This window comes from Takifugu rubripes, chromosome 12 (genome assembly GCF_901000725.2).
Source record: "Takifugu rubripes chromosome 12, fTakRub1.2, whole genome shotgun sequence".
Lineage (NCBI taxonomy): Eukaryota > Metazoa > Chordata > Actinopteri > Tetraodontiformes > Tetraodontidae > Takifugu > Takifugu rubripes.
This window is the reverse complement of record NC_042296.1, coordinates 4,612,306-4,634,393: the sequence shown is the minus strand read 5'-3', so window position 1 is coordinate 4,634,393 and position 22,088 is coordinate 4,612,306. Positions and strand designations below refer to the sequence as shown.

General features: G+C 43.8%; 1 protein-coding gene across 1 annotated transcript; it reads right to left on the bottom strand.

Moving 5' to 3' along the window:
• Nucleotides 1–8,617: 8,617 nt before the first annotated feature.
• angpt2b (angiopoietin 2b) lies at nucleotides 8,618–21,621 on the bottom strand. The gene is made up of 9 exons (XM_011609064.2): nucleotides 20,822–21,621; nucleotides 17,493–17,648; nucleotides 16,885–17,006; nucleotides 14,850–15,082; nucleotides 14,493–14,617; nucleotides 12,889–12,990; nucleotides 11,461–11,627; nucleotides 9,213–9,343; nucleotides 8,618–9,023 (listed from the first exon to the last, which is right to left on the bottom strand). Exons 1-9 carry the CDS (start codon nucleotides 21,137–21,139, stop codon nucleotides 8,845–8,847), a joined length of 1,533 nt encoding a protein of 510 aa, XP_011607366.2. The 5' UTR covers nucleotides 21,140–21,621; the 3' UTR covers nucleotides 8,618–8,844.
• Nucleotides 21,622–22,088: the final 467 nt, after the last annotated feature.

Genomic DNA, 22,088 nt, shown 5'->3' with positions numbered 1-22,088 from the left:
TTGTTGTCTGGCTGAATCGGTTGAGATATTAATCTTCATCAGTTGGTCTAATCTATCCAATAGCTCATTGACATATCTCTGTATTTATACTGTGGCCTTTCCGAAATGTCTGTCTCTTTCTGAGGATTGCCGCTGTAATGGGACTCCGCCTCTACCAACAACTGAGATTCATCAGCCCAAATAGCCTTTCCTTATCTGCGGAGTCCAAAGCGACACTGTCTGGACTCCCACGTTGGAGATTCATCCTGCTGCTGCCACCCTCATTTTCCAATATGGCCTGCTGTAATGCACACTATACATTAACCTTATTCGGATGTGCTTTGGAAATGAGATGTGACAACATAAAAACTGAGAGTTTGTCGCCGACATGAATGTTGGAAATAGCTGGCTCCATCATTGTGCAAAAGCCACCACTGAGCTATAAATCACAGCTTTCAGTAGCTATGGTGGGAGTTCTGCTAAGCCTCTGAATGAAGTTAAATGCTTTTCGACACTAATAGGTTGTGTGGGGTTCAGTGATTGTAAAATGAGGTAGATTTAGTCGGGTGTAGGCCACCAGTCCAGGGTGATTTTAACTGCAATATAGTTCCCATACTTGGCAGCATGCTGTACAATGTTGTCAAAGTTGATTGATGACAAAGACTTGAAAAAATCTTCTTGAGCAGCTTCCCCTCATCTTTTTTTATTCCTTTTTTTCTTCGTTGCTGTTTTCATAGAGTCCGGACTCTCAGCTCTTGGGACAGATGTCTGTAGTTGTCGCTCATGAATTGATCTCTGTGGGGGGGGGGTGGCGGTTCTCAGAGCAGGAAGAAGTAATGCAGGGAGTAATTGAAGGGTTTAAAACTGGCCCTCTGGGGCCGGTTTTTCACCTGTTCTAATTTTTATTCGGTTTGTGGCTGTCCAGAGGAGAATAGCAAATGGTGGAGGGAGGGGTGTAATGAAGCAAGAGAGAAATTTCCAGTGAACATGTCTCATGGACAGCTGTCGACTTTGCCTGTTAGTGATACTTTAAGGCTTTTGGCCTCATTACTGAGTGGCAGAGGAATGTTAATGTATGAGAGAAAAAAAATATATCATCAATAAAAACGTAACATTTATAGCCAAATGGGCTCACCATCCTTTCACAAGCCTTTCCTTACATCTGACAAACGTCTTCCATTGATCCCATCTGACTAGTAGTGCATGGTAACCGACTCTTAAAGGTTTATCATCAGTAGAGGTCCACAGAGACCTGGCTGGTGAATTTATGGTGCCAGGTGGGTGTGTGGTCAAATAGATGGTGGTGAGAGTGAGATGGAGCCTGTTTGAGTAAAACTTCAGTCTCTCGACCAAAGGTCTTTTTGATCATCACAGTTGCCCCCCAGGATTATGAATTAGTCTATTGCTCCCATGCTCCTGTCACATGCTCATCATGTCACAGAGACGGATGTGTGCCTCCACGCAGAGCGCACGTACGAAAACACGCACTTTTAACCTGCACAGTTCCACTGCTTATAAGTAATTCTCCTTGACATGTGGGTCTCTCGCCATCACTCACTGGTTTGTGCAACGCTGGTGAACAGCTTGAGTGTTTGTGTACGTGTGTGCACATTCAAGCAAATAGAGTTTATGTGCCATATGTCTTACAGTGTTGGTAAATGGTCCCCGGCTCTCGAGGGCCTCGTTCGGCTCTGGCAGTAAAACGACCATCCTGACCGTGAGGATGAACCAATAGGTCTTTGCAGATGGATGTCTGCAGTGAAAGGATGCCTCTACCGTCATCTAAACCAACAGCAAAGTTAGAGGGTGGGAGGTCAACAGTAAGGGCTTTTGTCCTCCTCATGCAGCCCGAATCCAAAATGTACCCACAAGCCTGGCGTAACATGGATTTTGCTTCCTTTGCTTGCTTCCTTTGACTTCCTTTAGCCAAATTTAATGTCTCTTAAATTTGGAGGGTCTACCTCAAGGTAAACATGTCAAATTCCTGTCTACATAGGTCATGTGATAAAAAGAAATGCTGCTCAGAGGGCTATGTTCATTCCCTAACAGTTTGAGAGGCTCTGCAAAAATAGGATATCCCCGAATCGGACTGTACAAATCTTGTGGCATCATATTTAAGAAGACTTTTTGCCAACTGTGTTTTTGACGAAGGGCAAGAATTCTCAAGTTGGCTCAATGTTGTTTTTGCATAAATGATGAAAAAAAATGTGATATGAGTGTGCATACACCTATATGTGTATTTTATTCTCCAATGTATAGTTGGAAAAAAGTTAAGCAAAACTTTCTGTAGTTGCTCAAGTAAACATTTCTTTTGTTGTTATACTTCCAAAAACGCAAATGTTCCCAGACTGCTCTTGTGGTGCATTTACAGCTATATCTACAGTCAAAACCTACAACAGGGTGTATCCCAGCACATTCAAGCAGACCTGAGCAGGATGGGAAATGTAATGTAAGTGTGTGTTTGTGTGTGCGAGTGTGAGGAAGAGAGTTGGTGCATCTTCACTGACCCACTTTTACACACTGAGAGGTAGAGCCTCCCGTTTTCCTCTGCCTCCATCTCATTCCGCCCTGGCATCCTAAGGATACAGCAACACTGCAGTATTGAGTCAAGAAGAGGGGACTTCCTATCTTAACATTTTCCAGTGTGTGTGGGTGTGTGCATCTTGATATTATGTCTGATAAGATTTTTAGCTTCTTACGTAGCAGTCTTATGCTGGCATTTATATCGGAGATTGATCGGATTATGTTTTTACATACACTTCAAAGGGGTTGGGTATTTTGATTTTTAATACACCTATATTAGTCTGTTAAGGGAAGAAAACTATAACATTCCCTCAAGTTTAAGAATGGCTTTAATGGTTCCTATTACGAAAGGAAATTGATGTTATTCTGCTTTTGACCCCACTTTTAATGATTTGTATTGCTTATCATCTGGCACAGTTTATCGTTCCGGCTTTAATTTGTTTTTTTTCCTACCATCCCTTTGGCTGACTCCCACCACCCCTGCCCGGCAGTTTGAGGCCGAGGGCTCCTGGCAAACACAGAAGGGCTTTTGGGACATGCAACCGTATGAATTTTTCATTCACTCGCCTCCGCCAACTCTCGCCTCCTCTCTTGAGCTTGCCGTTCTCTCCCTCTGTCACTGACAAGCATTGTCTCCTGCCCACACCGCGTGAGCGCACCTGCTTCCCGTTAAAACGGAGGGGATAAACAGAGGGGTGTGTGCACAGTAATAGACACACATTCGCACTTGCTCAAACACAACATATTGCTTCCAGACAGAGTAAACAGCTATTTCACCACTGTGCTCAGATTTCTATTGTTCAGTTCTCTTCTTTTCCACCTCTGCTTCTATTTTTTTGGGGGGGCTCCTAGAACCTGGACATTTGTAGAGAACAAGCTAGTGCATTACAATCCTACCCTTTTTTTTCCCTTTTTAGAGCACAGTATTAAGAAATGCACACTGGATCCACACACATATCGGAGACAGGCAAACAACAGAGAAGAGTGCAACAATTACTGTTGCTTCACCATCAACGTACCTGAACAAACATTCTTCTCATGAGGGTATTTTAATGGGGAAAAAACTAAAAAAGACCAAAACTCTGAACCACAACAAAAGAAGCGGGAGACAATGCAAGATATATATGACAGAATGGGAATGTTACGCCACCTGAAAGTGAAAAAGCTTGACAGCATTCTTGACAACTACTGTTGTTATTGTGGTTGAGTCGGCACCCCCGATGGGAAGGGGGGGTGGTGGATATGCTTACCTGCATACAAATCAATCAAAATTAAATGAAAGGACATTGTGTGGCAAAGGTGGGCGGCACGCCACTGCACAGGATAGCGCAGTTACCTCAAGACGAGAGGGTTCTGTGTTTGATTCCAGCTCTTGGTCTTACTGGTTTCTTCCCACAATCCAAATAGACAAGGTTTATTGAAGACTCTGAAGTGTCACCTTTGTGAATGAATACTGTGGGTGCCCCATGATGGACTAGTCACCAGTCCTGTAAACATTGGAAAAACTACCATGCTGACAAGAGGTAATACTTGATTTTCAGACACGGGTATTAAAAAATATATATAATTGTGTCTATTGTGAAGTGGTTGAGACCAGATGAGGAAAAATTTAAGGTGAGCTAATTAAAGGGTCATAAGAAGGACACAAGAATCCAGAATTGTTTCAGAATTTCTCCATGTCTGAAACAATAGCTGCCTAAAACAACCTGTCATGTCCTTTTCATTGGCCTAAAAATGAAGCTGTCAGGTGGTGATGGCACAGCCCTGTCATTGAACCTTCACTGATTTTGTCAAATGGAATTGCCTATCAGAAAGCAGTCAGAGCCCAGGGCCTTGACATTTTGGGACCCCAGCTCCCGAGACATTTAAAATCTCAGCAGAGTGACGTGTTACTGTCGTCTGCTGTCTTTAGCTTGGATGTACATGAGTTGGCAGGTCCTAGAGCGTCAAGTAATGGCTGGCGGGCATGGACGTTTGTTAAGGAGCAAGTTTAGCTCGGGTGATCACTCGTCTCAAGGGGATCCATTCTCTTTGGCCAGTAGGTTTAAAGTTGTCGAAAAATTGGCCAAATTCTGATGGTTCGAAGCTCCAGTGTCCCGTTTCATTTTGGCTTCAAACATTGGGCTTAATGACTGTGCTAATATTGTTTAATGCGGTATCACCATGTTAGAAATATCTTTGATTTCATATGCCACGCCCAAAAAGGGTACGATATAGACGTGCAGATGTGTAAACAGGCAATAAATGGCTTGATCTGAAGTTATCACATTACAGAACCCCGCTGCAATTACTTGTCATTGATCCCTTATTTTACGAAGCAATTACATTGTGTAAAGAACATTAAAAGGAAGTGTAAAGTGCTTACATTGTATTGTGAAAAAAACATCCCTAACTACATGTAAAAAATATATTACTTTTTTATGTAGTGTGTGAAATTAGACAATAAAATTTAATTGGCTGCATCCGTTTTGTCCATCAACTTGATGTTTGTGCTGACCGTGAAATTCTCCCTGTTTGTAATTGAACATCCCAGACACTGGTTGGGTTTTGATGACTCGGCGAATCTGCAGGCAAGCAGCTTCAGTGAGTGTCTGAGGTGTGCAAAGCTTCTGTGTTGTCCCACCGATCATATATCGGCGTCATTAACTGTCACTGCTATTTGTTCCTCTCTTCACTGTTTAAATGCTGATGCTGCAACAGCCATTTCACATGACCCAGGGATCCTTAAAATAAGCTCTGCTGGGCAAAATGCCCCCCAAAAAGGTGGTGCTTACATACCGGTAATAGTGCTCGTGTCATCACTGTCCCCAGTGTGATCTAAGAACCATAGATCAGGTGAAGGCCCCCAGAGACGGGTTTGTCATATGTGTAAAAGAAGTGATGAAATCAGCTTTTTTCCACCACTTTACTGTACAATTATCTCCATAAAAATCTCCCTTTCAAACTGTTAACGTGACATTTATCTTGATAGTGGTGCAAAGAAGGGACTCTTTCACCTTCAGGTCCAGGATGGAGTCACATTCTTTTACTTTACCTGGGTGGAATTGTGCCTGGCTATTTTGGAAACCCTCTGGCCTCCCTTGACCATGAGGCCTCTGATACGTCTGTGGGTTCCTCCTGTGTTTTCACACCAGCCTGCATGGAATATTTAACGACTTAGAGGTGTGAAAGGTTGTCTGCCAATATTAATTTACTCTCTGACATGTGGGATTCTGTCCTCTAGGGTTTTGTGCTGGGTTGCGGGTTGAAGCACCCACAGCAGCCTCTTCACTGTCGGAAGGGAGACATTCTGGACCTCTGAGCTCTGCCACTGGCCTGCATATCATGTAAAATAGATGTTTGAGGACATGGACGTGCACTGAATACATGCATGAAGAACAAAGAGAGCACAAAGCTCACGGATGGAAACAAACACATCCGTTTCTGCACCTGTAAACCATCTTCAGTCGGTCCAAAATGCTGTCTATAAAAGTCGTAATGGTAATATTACCACAGTTGCAGGATCTTTCCTCTTTAGCATATTCCAGGTGCTTCAGGTAAAATGTTAACATTCTTTTATTGTCGAAGCTTTTGAGTCTCTTCTCCAGTCTCTCCTGTGGTCTCAATAGACAACAGACGCGATATTTCAACTCCATGTTCTACAAACTGTGTAGACTTCATTCACGAAATGAATGAAAGGTTACTAGATGTACATATTTATTGTTCAGTACAAGGGTTTCATTTTTCTCCCAGGACATCTAAAATAATAGGCAGGAGCCCCCCCCCCCCCCCCCCCCAACCTGACACTCCATTGCTCACCTTAAATCAACTCAACTTGATTTGACCAGCAGCACGTTGTTTAACCTGAGATCAGAAAAACATTGATTTTTTTTTTAAAAAAGTCCATTAATGTGTCATTTGCATTGAAAACTGACATTTGGACAGCATTCTTGTCTCAAAAAAAAAAAGTTTAATGCGTTGTTTCTTCCCTGATTAATTATTTTAGCCTTAGTCAACAATCTGCTGCTGAGTGAACACATGGTTAAGGACGTGTTAATGAATGCATCGTTATATAACCACAACCTGTGGTGAAAGGAGAGAGGGGCCCTTTGCTGCAAGTGGAATAAATGGAAGTTGATTCTTTGTACCACCAGTGCCCCCAAGTGGTCTGAAGTGGCACTTCCCCTCTCTCCTGCCCATGTCTTTTCAAACCTGTCATCACAACTGCTGCTTCATCTTCTTTCTATATATAAAGAACAAAACCCCCATAGAGGCAGGAGCTGATGGATCACATGTGACAGGCTCGTGTATGGATGGTATCGCTTTTTCGATGACCACTGTTAAAAAAGGGCAGCCTGCTGACACAGTAAACGACAAAGGACGACAAATACAAATCACCCCCCCTCCTCGTTTCCACCCACTGCCAAAATGCTAGAACTGGCCCTTACTCTGGCGTGCAATCATCCCTGTTATGAATCAAGGACACTGGAGCAAAAGACAAAAACTTGGCTCTGCGTCTTATTATTTTTTGCCCTCACTCTGCTGCAGACACTACCTTTGTTTTCCTCACTGCTCTACTGCTTTTATAAGTCTGGTTACATGTTAAGCTGGGTATACAGGACCAGCACAGAGACAAAAAAAGATTGCAAAACCAACATTTCGGAGCGTCGTTGCACCTCTGCCGCCCAGACCCACTTGGATGTACAAGTCTTCATGTCTTTGTCCACCTGATGCTTAAATTCAGGCCATTGAGACACATTTAGATCCCTGAATTGCCAAGTGAGCAATGCTACATGAAAATCAGCTTGAAGCAATATCAGGCTAGCAAACCAGAACTTTGTATTCACGGTGCCACTGTAGCAAACTTACTGTCCTTTTCAGGGCATGTGTTGAGCATTCAACTACTATTTGTACAGGTAGACCCTTGGTAGACTGAATACACTCAAAGACCTCATGGAAGGTCCCAGAGTCCTAAATTGTACAGTGAACCTTTTTTTCTCCTCTTTATGACCATCAAACCAGTCTTTAACAATATTTTTTGCCCCTCCTACAATACCTTCCTCTGATTTACTGGTTTTGGCCGATAAAATTAAGCTCCAAACACCTAAAAAGCAACTGTAAAATTACCCATCTGTTAAAAAAACGTCCCTGTTTGTTATAGTGGTAAAGTCCATGGTATTTAATTTTAGGAAATGAAGTCAGCTAAAAAAATCATAAAGCCACCATCCAATTTCCTCCATTATTTTGTGTCTGCAAAATAACATTAATACGCTGGCACCATGTGTGTAGAAGCAACGTGGTCCAGAGTCTGGTCTGCTCCAATGGACCTGAACACAACCCATTCCATCTGTTGGGCCAGCAGGCCAAATCAAGTGGTCTTTATTAAACTCGTTTTGATGGATTCACCCCTGGCCTCCCCCACAGTGATCCATTGCCTGTCCAGCCTTTGGAGGTTGTAATAAACGTGTTTACCAGTGGGGCGAGTTTATGCAAGCTGTGTGTGTGTGTGTGTGTGTGTCCTCCTGCTGTTCAGGGACATTTTACACATTTAAGATGATACTACAGATCAAGTTAATAAATTAGTCAAAATGAGAAGCAAAAAATCAACTGGCCTCTCCATCCTGCATTTAACAGCTTCTTCCTTCCTAATCCACCTTTTTTTCTCTGTTTGCAGCACATCCTGTGTATTTCATCACCAACATCATCGCTATCAGCATATTATTGATGGAGTTTAGGTCCCAGATGTTTTTCATTCATAAAATGGCTTTAAGAGAGGCATGATTGGAAAGAATTAGGTGTGGTTCATGTCGTAAAGACGTCAAATACTAATTTCTGCTGTTGTTGCTGCCCGTCATTGTGCCTTTGTTTTCTAATAGTTGACCATTGAAGACTGTAATCGGCTAATCTGTTGGAATGTTTGTGGATTAGACAACACGGGACTCTGGCAGTTCAGTGGTAGAACAAATACCTTTACTCCTGTGTTACTTTAATTGCTTCTTTGGCCGTCAGGTTCTGGGTTTTTGTAAAGTTACCTAGAGACCATCCTAATTGTGACAGATACCATATAAATTAAGATTAATTGAATAAAAATAGATGCCATACTTGAATATTAATATGAGAAATGGATAAGGTCCCATTTTGTGGATTTGAATTTATGTTGACTCTAATCAAATTCATCACTGACAAAAAATATAGTTAAGTATACATTTATATGATTATGATTAGATTTTGTGAGAGCAATATCTCATTTTTGCAAGTGTCCACTGCTGAAGGCTGCTGAAGCCTCCAAGATGTCCAAAGACTATTCTCCCAAACTGTACGTTTTCTTCCCTATCTGTTTTATTTGATCTGAGGTTTTATGCCTCATCTGACGTCAGGCCTCTTGAAATTGGCCGGGCGCACCATCATGGTTGCCATCGTCGCCATCAGATTGGGACCTTTCCAGTAGTACCACTTAATGCCGCTGTAGCGCACCGCGCTGGTCGAGCTGGGGTAGAAAACGCCGTTCAGATTGGAGGGGCCACACGCCTCAAACCACCATCCTGCAGAAGAAACGCATCCAACAGTTGATGGGAAGCGACTTGAGTTCAATTCAAGCTCATGAATCGCGGCATCCAAACGAACAGCAGAAACTTTAAACTGCCGCAGAGGGAAAATGATCCCGTTTATGGGGTTGGAGGAGTGTTTAACAAGATCTGGCTTCAGACGCGGTCTTTGCCGGGCCAACATACCTCCAGAAGCCAGCTGGGCGCACCTGCAGGTGCAGCGGTCGTTGTCTCTGTCCTTGGTGCTGAACTGGGTGCCGGAATGGGCGAGGCTGCTCATCCGGCCGGCCGTGCCGCTGTAGTTCTCAGCGTGAAGACTGCATTGTGTATAAAAGAGAAGACCTTCAACTTGTGTCCAGGTGTACATGCGTGGACCGGAGGAAAAGGTTCCTGCTTAGACCCAACTTCCAGAAAAAAAACATTAAAAACTCAGTGTGCGTCAAGAACTTCTTGATGGCAACTGGAGCAGTTATAGCTCCGTGACAGCCGTCTTGCCTTAGGTGGCTGAGAATGTAATCTTATCTGAAGCATCACAACATGGTTGTGCTCATCAACAATCCAGTCACTGATTGTTTAGTACCCGAGGATAAAAAAGCGATAAGGGAGGTAAAACGGCACCTAATGCGGTGAGAATAACTTTGTCTCACTGAAGCTGTGTAGGAGACAGTTTGCAGCTTACCTTTTCGCGACTTTTTCGCTCTTGTCTGATGCACCTCTGGGTATAACTGAACGGGATTTGCAGAGGAAACAATAGAGAGCTTCTTAAGTAGGCCGCCGTGCCACGTGCCTCCTTGTTGCGCTCGGTTGTCATTTAGAGTTTGTGGAGACGGTTCTACTGCGGTTACCCTAAAAAAACTTACTGCCACCAGACACTCGGCAATGCCACAATATCTCCTTTGTTATGAAAGATTGATACGGCAGCACACCTAAAGAACACATCCCTTTTTCCCTCCATGCCGCATCCCGTCAGGAAGTATCTGTGTTCAATGCTCCGCTGTTATCGTGTCATTGCCCAGTATGGGAGCAAAGGAACCCGACCCCTTCCTCAGCCCCGTTACCCTTTCTCATCAGTACGCGACTCCCTCTCCAACCCCGAAGTTCTGCCCTTCATGGCTGATGTGCGGTAAGGACTAAATGAAGGGCCCTCATCTGGAATATTGAGGAGTTTGCAGGGCAGAGGAGGGATCATGGGAGGAGAGCTGGAAAAGGGGGAGCAGGATGAAGGTGGAGTGATGATGCTGCAGCAGAGATGGTGATGGTGTGTGTGTGTGTGTGTGTGTGTGTGTGTGGCAAGGGGGATGGTGGATTCAGCCAGATTGTCTTCCATTCTTTTTTATTAGACTGTTGAAATGATTCATCTGCTTTGTAACTCCCAACTGATTGTGAAATGGAAGTCGTTTTTATGAGATCTTATAGTTCAAATAACAGATTTATTAGTAATGAGGGGATGATTTATCAAGATCTTTTTCAGTTTGGCACCGATACCTTTCACCAAAACTTCCCGAAACAGTAAGGACTTTTTTGTGTTGGTGATGGTGGAAAGCGTTTCACTCTAATGGCGATTCTGGCTCGCGACAAGGCGCTCTGTCATGCTGATGATTAATGCGTGAATAACTGGGCTGAGTTTGAGCTGAGATCCAGCTGTGGGAACGCGGCTGATGGCGAGGATTGTTTGGGCTGGCCGACTGTAGCGCATCGCGGTTCCAACGTGGGAGTCGTAACACGAACCCCCAGAAGAAGCCGCTGCTGGCCCGCAGTGAACTCGAAGCACAGAACATGTCAGAGGTAGCACGATTGATCCTGCTCATTTAGCCTAAGAGGAGTCGTGAGATGTCAGTTCTATCACCTTAACTGCATGGAAAAACTTCAAACAGGCACAATTTGCTGCACTTTTACACATTTTTTTTCCTATTTTAGACGACCTGCAGTTTGATTTGACGTGTCTCTGATCCGCCGTCCAAATTTATTTGAAATCAGGTTTTTTAAGACCTGGGATTGAATCACCTACATGACACCACAGGCAATCAACATCTCCTGGGGATGAGAATCAATATCAAAAATGAACTCTGATGAAAACTGCTCCCCTGCTGAGCTCAACCTTTTAAATGAGGGACTCAAATTGGCCCCCGTGGTTCTTGAGCTGCAGCCCACAAGGTTAAGAGTGGCTACATATGTGAGAAAATGGTGCCAAGACTGGGCCTAATTGCTGCTGTCCTGTCATCACACACCCAAATGATAAGGTGTCACAGCAGTGATGGCACATTAAACAGCTTTTAATAAAACACTTCAAATTAAAGACCTTCTTGTGGCTTGACTTCTCACCAAAACTCGTGACTCAGAATGACAAAGCACCGATTTAATTATTCAAACATGGAATATTGAACAAAGCAATAAATAGACGAAACAACATTATTGTGAAATTGAACATCTTCACCTGTAGTTGTTCTCTTCTCCATCTATGTAGAAGTGCTCGTAATGTGAGAAAGCTTCGTCTCCCTCTCGGTCTTTGAGCTGGATATGCAGGCTGTATTCTTTGGAGTTGGTCAGCTTGTGGATGATATCATTCCCAAGCCAGTGTTCCCCAGAGGGCTCACCGAAACCCTGCATTTAACGAAAAATAAATTACATTAAATAAAAAAATTAAAATAATCTCTCTCTGTGTTTAGACCAATAATTAAAATAGCTTCTCTTTAATAAAAAAAAAAATGTATTATTTTATTAATGTAGATTTATTAATATGTTTTGCTAGCAATGCTTGTCAGCTCACTTTTATTTGCTTTAACAATTTAACTCAAACCTCACAATGATGGTAGCCTCCATAGGCTACATTCTGTTTACATCATCTCAGCAAAAGATGACCAAAAAGAAATATAACTGAAAAACCAGAAAAGGGTAAGCTATTTTGAAAGTAAAATTGAATACCAAAGCTAAAGATTGAGATTTCCATTTTTGCCAAATAAACTGGAAAAAAAACACTGAAATTATAAGGAAAATAATAATTGTTAATTTACTGAAAAATATACATTGTAATAAGTGCAACAAGCAGACAACTCCATTCATTCACACATTATAAAAGCTAAACTGTTAATTCAACATTAGACCAGCATCATTTGGCAAACATTGTTCTCCATGTTTCCCTCTACTTTTCCGTTGTTTGGCTTTACGGAGCTGTCAGACTCCGTTATTGGTCTTAAGTGAGAATTATTTCCAACCGAGCTCTTTAGAGCATTCATCAGGATTGGCTGCAACAGTTGATCAACATTGAACACACTGAGAATATAGACAAGCAGGCGATGAAGCATTTAGTGCATATGTCATCTGCCATCTCTGGGATTCCTGTGCTCCTTAACACTGACTGGAGCCAAATATTTGTCACCCCGTGTAAAAATATGGTTCTCCTGTTTATTGTTTATGCTTTTTTTCCCCTCCGGATGGTTAACAGAGAATTGTTTTCTCTGTTGTGCAGAAAGAACATATATTTTGTTGAGAAAAGTGTCATGAAAGGGAAAAAACAGACCTGTTTGGTGAGATCCAGTTCCATTAATCACCTCTAATTTCCCTTTGCAGGAAACCTTTTGGAGCTTAAACGTAGGTGTTTTGCAGCTCCCCGTGCATGTATGTGTGTGTCAGTGGAGTGTGCGGGAGTATAAAAAGAACAAGAGCAGGTGCAAAAACATGGTCGGTGGTGGAGAACATAAGGGCAGCCAAGTGCAACAACCGCTGGTCACCAGGGATCACAGTATCTAGTATCCCACGGTTTCCCCCTGCCAAACCACCCGCGGGTCATTATTGAAACCTCCTGTCCAGTTCTGCAGAGCTGATCCGTTTACTACCTGCGCTGATACCGACGCGCCTGGCTCACCGTTTTATAGTCCCTCCACCCACGGTGGAAGTCAACTGAGCCGTTTCCCCGAAACTGCAGCACTGTCCAGCCGCCCCCTCCAGTCTTCATATCACAGAATACCTGTGAAAAGGAGAGGATAGCAAAATAGGAACAGCCTCAGAACCTCTAACTGAAACTGGTCAGTGGTGTATTGAAGCCATAGCTACCCCCTTTCTGTTGTATTTAGACCAGAAAAAAATATACACCCGTGATTTACAAGCAGAAGGAAACACGTCTGATGTGCATATGTGCGAGTCTGCAGGAAAGGAGTGGGTGTGGTGGTGTTGTGTCGAGCATGCAATGCACTGATGCGAACCAGGTGGGAGAAAGAATGGGCATGTTGTCTCTTCCCCTTTTGGCTGCGTCTGTCTTAATCAGAGCTTTTTCCGCCCATTTTAGATTTTCAAGACCACATGGTTTTAGTAGCCGTCTCTGAAAGTGATTATTGCAAGAATAGTTTAACCAGGTGTCTCACACAGGTTTTGACTGCATCCTTCAGGCCCTTTCACCATTTGTACATGTTTAGCATGAAGAATCCGGCGTTTTACACATTGAGGATTCTCTGGCACATTTAAAAATGCTCCGGCCTCAAGGTGCAAATAAAACTGCTGAGACTTTAAATAGATCTTCTCAGTTTGCCTCATTTGCTGAATGTGGCTGTTGCTCCATATCAGCCCAGATCATTTATGCAAGTCTGAATTCATCTTCATCACTGTTAGGCAGCATGTTGGTGCCAAACCCAATCATAATTACAAAATGTGTGAAAGCAAAACAAAAATCTCTTCTGGGCCTGCATGTTGTCATTAAATAGATGGCCTCAATGAAATATAAGAGGGAGGTAATGCGCATACATCTGTACATTTATGTTTTTGTCTTCCATCCAACACTCTGGCTGGTTCCAAAATACAGCATTTAATATTGGCCCCCGCTTGTTTTCTGCCACCCAGAGCCTCAGCCCTGCTAGAATTGAATGGCACAGATTAAAAGCAGCGGAGCACCGGCTTCCGTCAGCGGGAGAGTACGCCGGCAGGAAACACATGGCAACAATGCTTAACACCTGGCTGCCTTGCACACAGGAAATGAGGGGGAAGAAGCGGAGAAAGCTGAGAGGCGATGGTGCGAACCAGAGAACGAGAGTGTAAATGGTGAACCGCAGTTCAGGATTCGTGGGACTCTCTCTGTGGTTCAGAGACGGAACAGAACGAGTGGTAAACCGTCACCAGAGGGCCCGCCTAAACTTTCTCTGCACTCACCAAAACCTGCGAGGTGGAACATTCAGTTGCTGATTAGCTTATCTCTCAGTGACCTAGCGTGGCATTACATCTGTACTAGAACCCCCCCCCCCCCCCCCACCCCTGCAAGTTAGCATTACATCACACTAGTTTGCCCTCATTGTGTTTACTGAGACTTCCTCCCGAAAAAAAAGAATGTGAATGTCACCGTGAGGCATTTATGTGTGTAAGCATGACCACGCGGAGGCCGGGTGAAGTGGAGGGATTCCGGTGGCGAATGTATTTAGTGTCACAGTCGGTTAGACGATATTTGTGAGAAAAGGTCAACAACCTTCAAAGCGCTGTGACTACCTTGACAGTTTGGGTGGAGTTGGGGAGGCGTATGGTATACACGCCATTGTCCGTCGCTCCGGATTGCAAGAGCTCCGCACAGTCCCTGAAAGTGAGCAGGTCCCCACTGGGCACACTGGAGATTTCTGGCATCATAAAGCATTGCAATGGGATGTTCACACATATTCCATAGTCCAGCTTTGGCTTGTTTTTAACATATGTGAATGCACATATAGCTTATATGTTCAGTCTGGTTTGAATGTAAACTTGTTCTAGGTGACATTTTATACCCCTGATTAGTTCAAATACTGTCAATCATGGTACCACACATGAGTGCAGTTTATCATTCTGGGCTTTAAACATGTTGGATAGTCTTACCTTTGCAGTTGTTCACCATGGCGAGCAGCTGCTGAACAGTATCCATGAGGGCGGCCTGCTGTCTTTGCATCAAGGTGCTGTTGCGCACGGAGCTGCCCACCTCAGCCTGGAGCTGACTGACTGTGTGACTCTGCCTCTGCACGAGCTCTTGGAGCTGCTCTTTCTCGCTCTCCAGTCCCCGCAGCTCCCTCCCATACTGAGCCTCCAGCCCTAACAACCTCTGCTCCAGAAAGCTAGCAGAAAACAGAGGGTAAAAGAAAAAAAAATTGAAATGCTCATCCATATTCAGGCTCGTCAAATAAGACATCTCAACTGAATTACACTGCGGTTGGCTTCCTATAACCTATAGGATACTATATATTCTATACTGCTGCTAAAGGTTTCCATCAAAGGTCATGGACAGGCAGAATCTCGCTTCATCTTGTGTTCTTAACCACTTTATCCCTTTTGGGGTCACAGGAAGAGTACACAGGAATCCCACCTGGAATGAGTCATTCAGCTCAATGCAGTTATTGCGTCTAAAGAAAATCTCTTGCTGGCTGAAGTTCCAAAGAAAAAAGTCACTCAGGGTCTCCTCTGCATGGTAGAAGTTGTACAAAGTTCAAATTTACATAATGAAGACTATTTTGTAGCGAGGTTATTTCAGGAATGATAACAGCTGCAAAGAAGAAGCCCCCACAGATGAGGCGACGTGCTTTAGCTTTTCAGTCACAACCATGAGGCCACAATCTCACGGACGCCTCCAAATGAAGGTCGTAAATCTCTCCTGTCTGATTTTTATGGCTTTGACTAAAGACTGTGCTGCAATTATTTATTAGAACAATACTGCCCACAAATTGAACAAGCTACTTTTAGCCTCTGTGCAAAGGCAGCTACAGCACAGCACTAAATGTGAAGCCTCCATCTCCCACTTTAATTGGTAACTCAGTCTGGAAGGGAAACTGGTTGAATTCAAATCATTATTCATTCGATTTTAATTTCATATTGGCGTCGTGTAACACACTCTGGCAAACATGTTGCTCACCATTATACAGCAGAGCAGTGGGGCTGTCAAAGCAGAATCATTGACAAAAAGGTATACATGGCGTTCAGGATCAGACGGAACAATTAAACTGAAACTCTGAAAATGTCCAACTTCCTGCCTATAGTATTTTCAATATCATGCTTGTGAAAACAAGCATGCCTCTGTGCTCTCCTACGGTTGGCTGCACTTCAGAAACTGGCTAAATGCCCCCGAGGAACAGCAGCAGCAGCCCCTCCCACACCGCCACAGTACACTTTCTTTTTGACTTCTATCCAACAGCTACTCCGCTGTGAAGCCGCTGCGACCTTTTTCGACTCCCCCATTTAGCCTCGCAAACACACGCGTTTGTTTATTTTCACGGCGGTGCCAAATCGAGGACTTGAAGGACGGGGCCAAAGGTCAGAGCAGGGGCCACATGTGTCGCGGGTTGTGGGAAGAGGCGACGCATTCGCGGATTCCCAGTTGATAGTGATGGTTGCCATGGTAACCAAGGAGCTGCAATAATTAAAAGCAGCCCCTCCTTTCATGCTGCCCAGCATCCTGTCGGTGACCCCGGCTGGCCTTGACATGACCTCATGTTCCGAAAGAGGAGAATAGGAAACCCCTCCCAGTATGCACTGCCCAGTAATTGCCATCCACACACTTATCTGACACAATATACATTGTAACCCACCTTTGACCGTTCTTTCAACTAAATGGTTGGCATTATGAAAAGGAGCCATTTGAAATCACTCTATTGAAGTCAATATTTTGGCAGCTCATCTCAAGGAGCTTTTTCCTGAAAAATACACATGCTTTTGTGCGGAGTCAGCAGGGCATTTCCTGCTACATTCCCACGTTTATTCTGAAAACAGGTTCCTCCGTCTTTGCTGTCGTCACCGTATTGAGACGGACAAATAAGAGCTCGATGATTGTGCTGCAGGCTGGACGGGACAGACGATCAGAGCTAGAAATGATCGATGACAGGCAGATGATCCCCGACAGAATTTGGTCACTTGAGTTTTTTCTTACCTGTTTTTCTCACTGAGGCGCGAAATCTCCTGAGTCTGCTCGAGAATGTGCTTCTCCAGCCGGTTGGTGAGCAGCGAGTACTCCAGCAGTTGGATCTCCAGGCGACTCGTCTGGTTTAACACCTACGGAGCGAACAGGCGGATTGAGTGTATCCCAGGTGCTGCAGGTTGAGGAACCGTTTGTTCTTGATCACAGACGATCACACTCATTTAGAATATTTAACACATCACAGGGGACGAATGCTCTGTTTTGGATGTTGCTATGGAAAAACTTGGCAACGCTGATTACAGTAAACTCACAACTAAATGGCTCTGATGTTTGTTCAGATTGGAGTTCCACATCAGGTCTGATGAGAGAATAACACCACGGGCCCATAAAGGCCTGATCTGTAATAACAGCTTTGTGCCAGCAGCTAAGTCCCGTCCGTGTTGTGCCGCTGAGTCCTATATTTTAATTGGCTTATTGTCAGACGCTCTACACATAGTGTCAATCACAGCCAGCAGCTCCAACCACTACAAACATTTCCTGCCGCTTTTGGACTTCTCAGCGGTTTGCATCTGATTTACATTCAATTATTTCCCTGTTTTGTGATCTCTGCCCCAACTTGCCTGGGTCTCCACGTCTGTCAGTTTGCGGGTCTGCTCTGCTGATTGGCTCAGGAGATTGGTTCCCATCTCCAGCATGGCAGCTGTCTGGGTGTGCACTGCAGTTCTCTTTATTTCCTCCATCCCGGAGCGCACGTTCTCTTGGATGAAGTTCTCCAGCTGCACAGAGCACAAGCAGGCTGTGAATATTGTCAGTTGTTGCAGACTTCAGACCTCCCTCATCGTCCCTGCTCCGCAAGTAACAGTTATGATGTCCGCCTCCATGCGCAGCCACGCAGAGCCAAACACTGCAGCCCAGTGGATATGTTGTTTTGGTCGTCTCAAGCATAAATAAATAATGATGTGTACAGGGGGAGGTGTCTCAGAGGGATTTATAAAACTAATCACACGCTGACCTGACATTTGTGTGAGTCATGAAGTCAGAAAAATACATATAAAATCATTACATGTTGCAGCAGTGACATAAAAACAGCATCTGGGGGAGAAATTAGCTTTTCGCCAACATGAGCGCGTGTGTTTGTGTGTGTGTGTCCTTCAGAGGGTTTTAGCTTGTGGAATGCAATAAAGCAAACTAGAATATCACACATTTCCACTGGGAGATCAGTCTTATTAAACCCCGCAAACAGGAAATTAAGCCTCTGAGGAGAAAGCATTCAAACCGATTCACCTAATGAGTGGCAATTCACAAAAATCGAAGAGTCTTCAAATGAGAGTACAATTATGCTTTTCCCCACTGCAGCTGCACATTTCAGTGATGAATGAGATTATGGTAATATGCTGCCACAGGAGAGGGTTTTTCTTCAAGACTAAAAAAAGAAAATATTGATCCAAGTGGACAAATAGAGGCGGGTTACCGGTTAACTTATTTGCCTCTTTGTAATTGTTTTTTTCACTGAATTTCGTAATCTTTCCTCTCTCCTTCTTGCTCTGTAATTCAAACTTTCGAGGACTTTCGAGGCAAAAATATAAAACCGATGTAAGCGATGTAATGTATCCATGTGTCCCTCATGTATGCTGTCACCATTTCATCAACCCAGCAGCATCTGTGCCAAAAATTGGTTCTTCAGGACTCTGTTAGAATCTGAAGATGATTAAATGATTAGTCATGTTTTAATGTCATTACCCTCACTTCAGTGATGTAATTTGTATAACTCTCTTGAGCACTAAACTTGAGAATTAGAGTGCCCTTTAGCTTCAAAGATCTGGTTCTTCAAAGATCTGAAGAATGGGTTCTCCATTTTTTAGGAGCTTCTCCACCATTGAGAGACGGGCCACATTTAAAATATATAGGAGAGAATAAAGAAGATGCCTCTGAAACGTTCAGCTATATGTTTTTTAGGCCTAATTAATAAAAGTGATGGGGTACATTCTTTTATCTTAACAGATCAGAAAAGTGTCACAGTTTCCCCCAGAAACGCATGCCGACGTGCCTTTTATCAACCCCTCAGGGCAGCAGAGGGCAAATGGAATTGCATGTGGGGGGGCTCGTGTTGCAGGGCAGGGTGTAAGAAAAGGAAACAAACTGCTGGTTTCTTCTCGGAAAGACCAAAGAAGGAATCTGAAAACATCAGTCATGTTGCGCAGTACATGCGATTCCTCTGGAGAACACGCCGATTAGAGTGCAAGCTGTTGCACTTCTTTCAGAGGCTTTAGGTGGCGGGCTCACAGGAGACATCTTGCCATCCAAGAGGAGCTTTCAGTGAAAGTGTGTAAAATGTCAGAGACTTGCCAAAACACCCACTCGCTTTAAGCTCCTCCAGATACACATCAGTAGATCCTCAAAAAGTTTGTGGAGAATAAGACTTTATGTTCTCCACAAGGTCCTGAAGATATTTGGTATTTGGGGTGAGAGGTCAATACTCCCTCATGACACTTTTATTGTTCAGGGTACTATGCTATTGTGAAAACTGGAATAATCAGAAATCACCTCTCATTGCTTTACATAAATTTATCTAAATAGATGGACTTGAAACAGCATATCTTTCCACCATTCAAGAAATAAATCACTTGTGTTGTATTCAGGAACTTGTATGTGACACGTTTGCTCACCTGGGTCTGGCTTGTGTCTCATAAACTGCATGAATGGGCCGCGCGACTGAGAGACGGCACTATCACTTCCTTCTCCTATCTCACACATAAAATGGGGTCTCATGGGATGTTTCTCATGGAAGCTAGGCCACTGATTCATAGACTGAGCATCAGACAGGGCATGCACAGGGGAAATGAGTGTGTGTTTTCGTACAAGGCCTTCTGAATGGTGCCGAAGAAGCATGAGCAATAGTGACAAAGAGTCTGAGATGTGACAGTTGACAACTCAAGGTGTGAGGCGAGAAGCATTCGTCATCCCTAAGGTGTCACACAGTCCAAGGAAGAGGAGATAGATGGAGTGGAAAGGAGCGGCAGGTGAATGCTTACTCTTTCAGAAAAATGCGAGCAACTTTGTGTTGAGTGAGAGCGAAAGTTAGAGGGAAGTGACCGGAGAGCAGCTTTTCTATTCATGAAACATTTTCAAATGCTGTAATCTAACCAACATGTTGCTCTCAAGCAGCCAATGTAAACACTTTTCCCAAACTCTTAGGACTGCACTGAGGATTTAGTGTACTCTAAATACTCTATGATGTAGACAAGACTAGTGAGTGATGGCAAACCCTTCCAACTGCTTAGTATCGGGCCTTTTCCGGTTGAACTTCAGGATCAAATATACAGATGATTTAGCTAGCAGCAAACTTGAATTATGATTGCTTTGTTAAGGGCTTTGGTTAGAATTTGAGTCTGGATCACGTTTACATGCAAAAATAGATGCACAATGTTAACTGAGCACTTTATACATCCCGTTTGGCATGATTTCACCTGTACAAAGATGTCCAGTTTTAGACCAGTGCACTAACATGACTAACAAAGTGGCATGTATACACTCTCTGTCAGTCTGGTCTAGGCACTTGGTTCTGCCCTGAGCAAAGAAAACTAAATTGTGACTTTCTCTCTAAAGAACATCATTCATACTCGGTGACCTGTGGGGATTAAGCATATAGCAAGTTCAGAGTTTGATTTGAGCAAACTTATTTCATCTTGTCTTTCCTCCCTTACATGCAACTGGGAGTTCTGCCATCTCACTACTCTGAAATAGAAACACATTCATATGTGAGCCAGCAAAGCGTTAGAGCCAGATACAACAAACATCCAGGAAATCCCAGCTAGAGTGTATTAATGACAAAAGATGGTCAAACGATGTTATTTCGTTGATATTGATTGCGTTCAGTCATTTTGCGAATCTCTGTTGAACCAATTGATGACACAAGTGATGTTTTTGTTCCACCGTACAGCCTTATTACCTTCTGTAGCCACTGGGTGTTATTCTCCATGGCAGTTTCCAGACTCTCCAACTTCCGCTCCTGCCAAGAAGGCCTCTCCTTTGGGGTCCTTTCCGCCGTTGATTGACTCGCGTCAGTTGATGCTTCTGGAGGCGAGTCCCTTTGGAGGGTGTTGCTGACCTGAAAGTCATTTGAGGGTCGGCAGTGGTCCACCTCTGGGAGGATGAACGTGTAGCTGCAGGGGCCATGCTGCATGCGGTGCTGTTGGCGGTCTGAGCCAATGACAGAAGACAACAGAAAGGCCAGGTAGGCAACGTTCAAGGCTGGCATGCGGAACATGTCAAGGGGGGAGGGAGAGAGAATAAAACGTGAGGAAGGGAAGAGATTTCTCCTCCTTGCAGATCAAAGATGTGTCGAGTGAGTTTTGCCTCTTCTTAAAGTGGCCCTAAACTCTTTGACTTTCTACTCTAATATTGGTTATCGCTTGTTGCTGTTGCCTCTTCTTATTTATGTCTTTGATGGGTACTCCTCTTTCTTGTATCCATGAGTCTTCTTCATCCCAAGTGCTTCTCCTTCTCTTGAAGACTGACAAGAAAACAGACACAGGAAAAGAAGATGGTGTCCTGTTGTATCTCCAGCCCTCGGATCAGTCCAGGAAACCATCAGCAAACTTTGTTCCAGCCATTTTTTTCAAAATTTAAAAAAGCTCTTCTCTGACTCCTCTCAAAGCTGCTGGTGGGTTCCATGCAATGGTTCAGAGGAGAGGGAAAGGAAAGGCTGGAGTGGAGAGTAGACCGGCCCATTTGAGGATGTCAGCTGGAGAGGTAGAGCTCTTCAAGTAGAGAAAGAGAGGGAGGGAGAGAGAGAGAGAGAAGGGGAGGTGGTGAACCTCTTGACTCACACATCTCAAAGCACTCACCCACCCTTCCCTCTTTCATTCTCTTCCTCACACTTGCAGTACTTTTGTCCGCAGAAGTTACAAAAGGAAGCTAGGAAATGCACATTTTAAGCTTACTGTTCACAGGAATGTCAGAAGACATGAGAGAAATAAAATTTGCCGTCATATTGCATTTAAAGGTTTGCATTTAATAGTTTAGAAAAAAAGGTGATTTGAAATCTAACCAGTGACAAAATGCTAATATAAAAGCCAAATATTTTCTTAAATGTGACAAATATGTTATTTTCCTATTTCATTTGTTCTTGGAGTTGAATTCTTAGTGTTGAAGATTTATTTAATTGAAGACTTGTGGTCGGAGCTCCCCTGCAGCCGAGCTGATTCATGCATCAG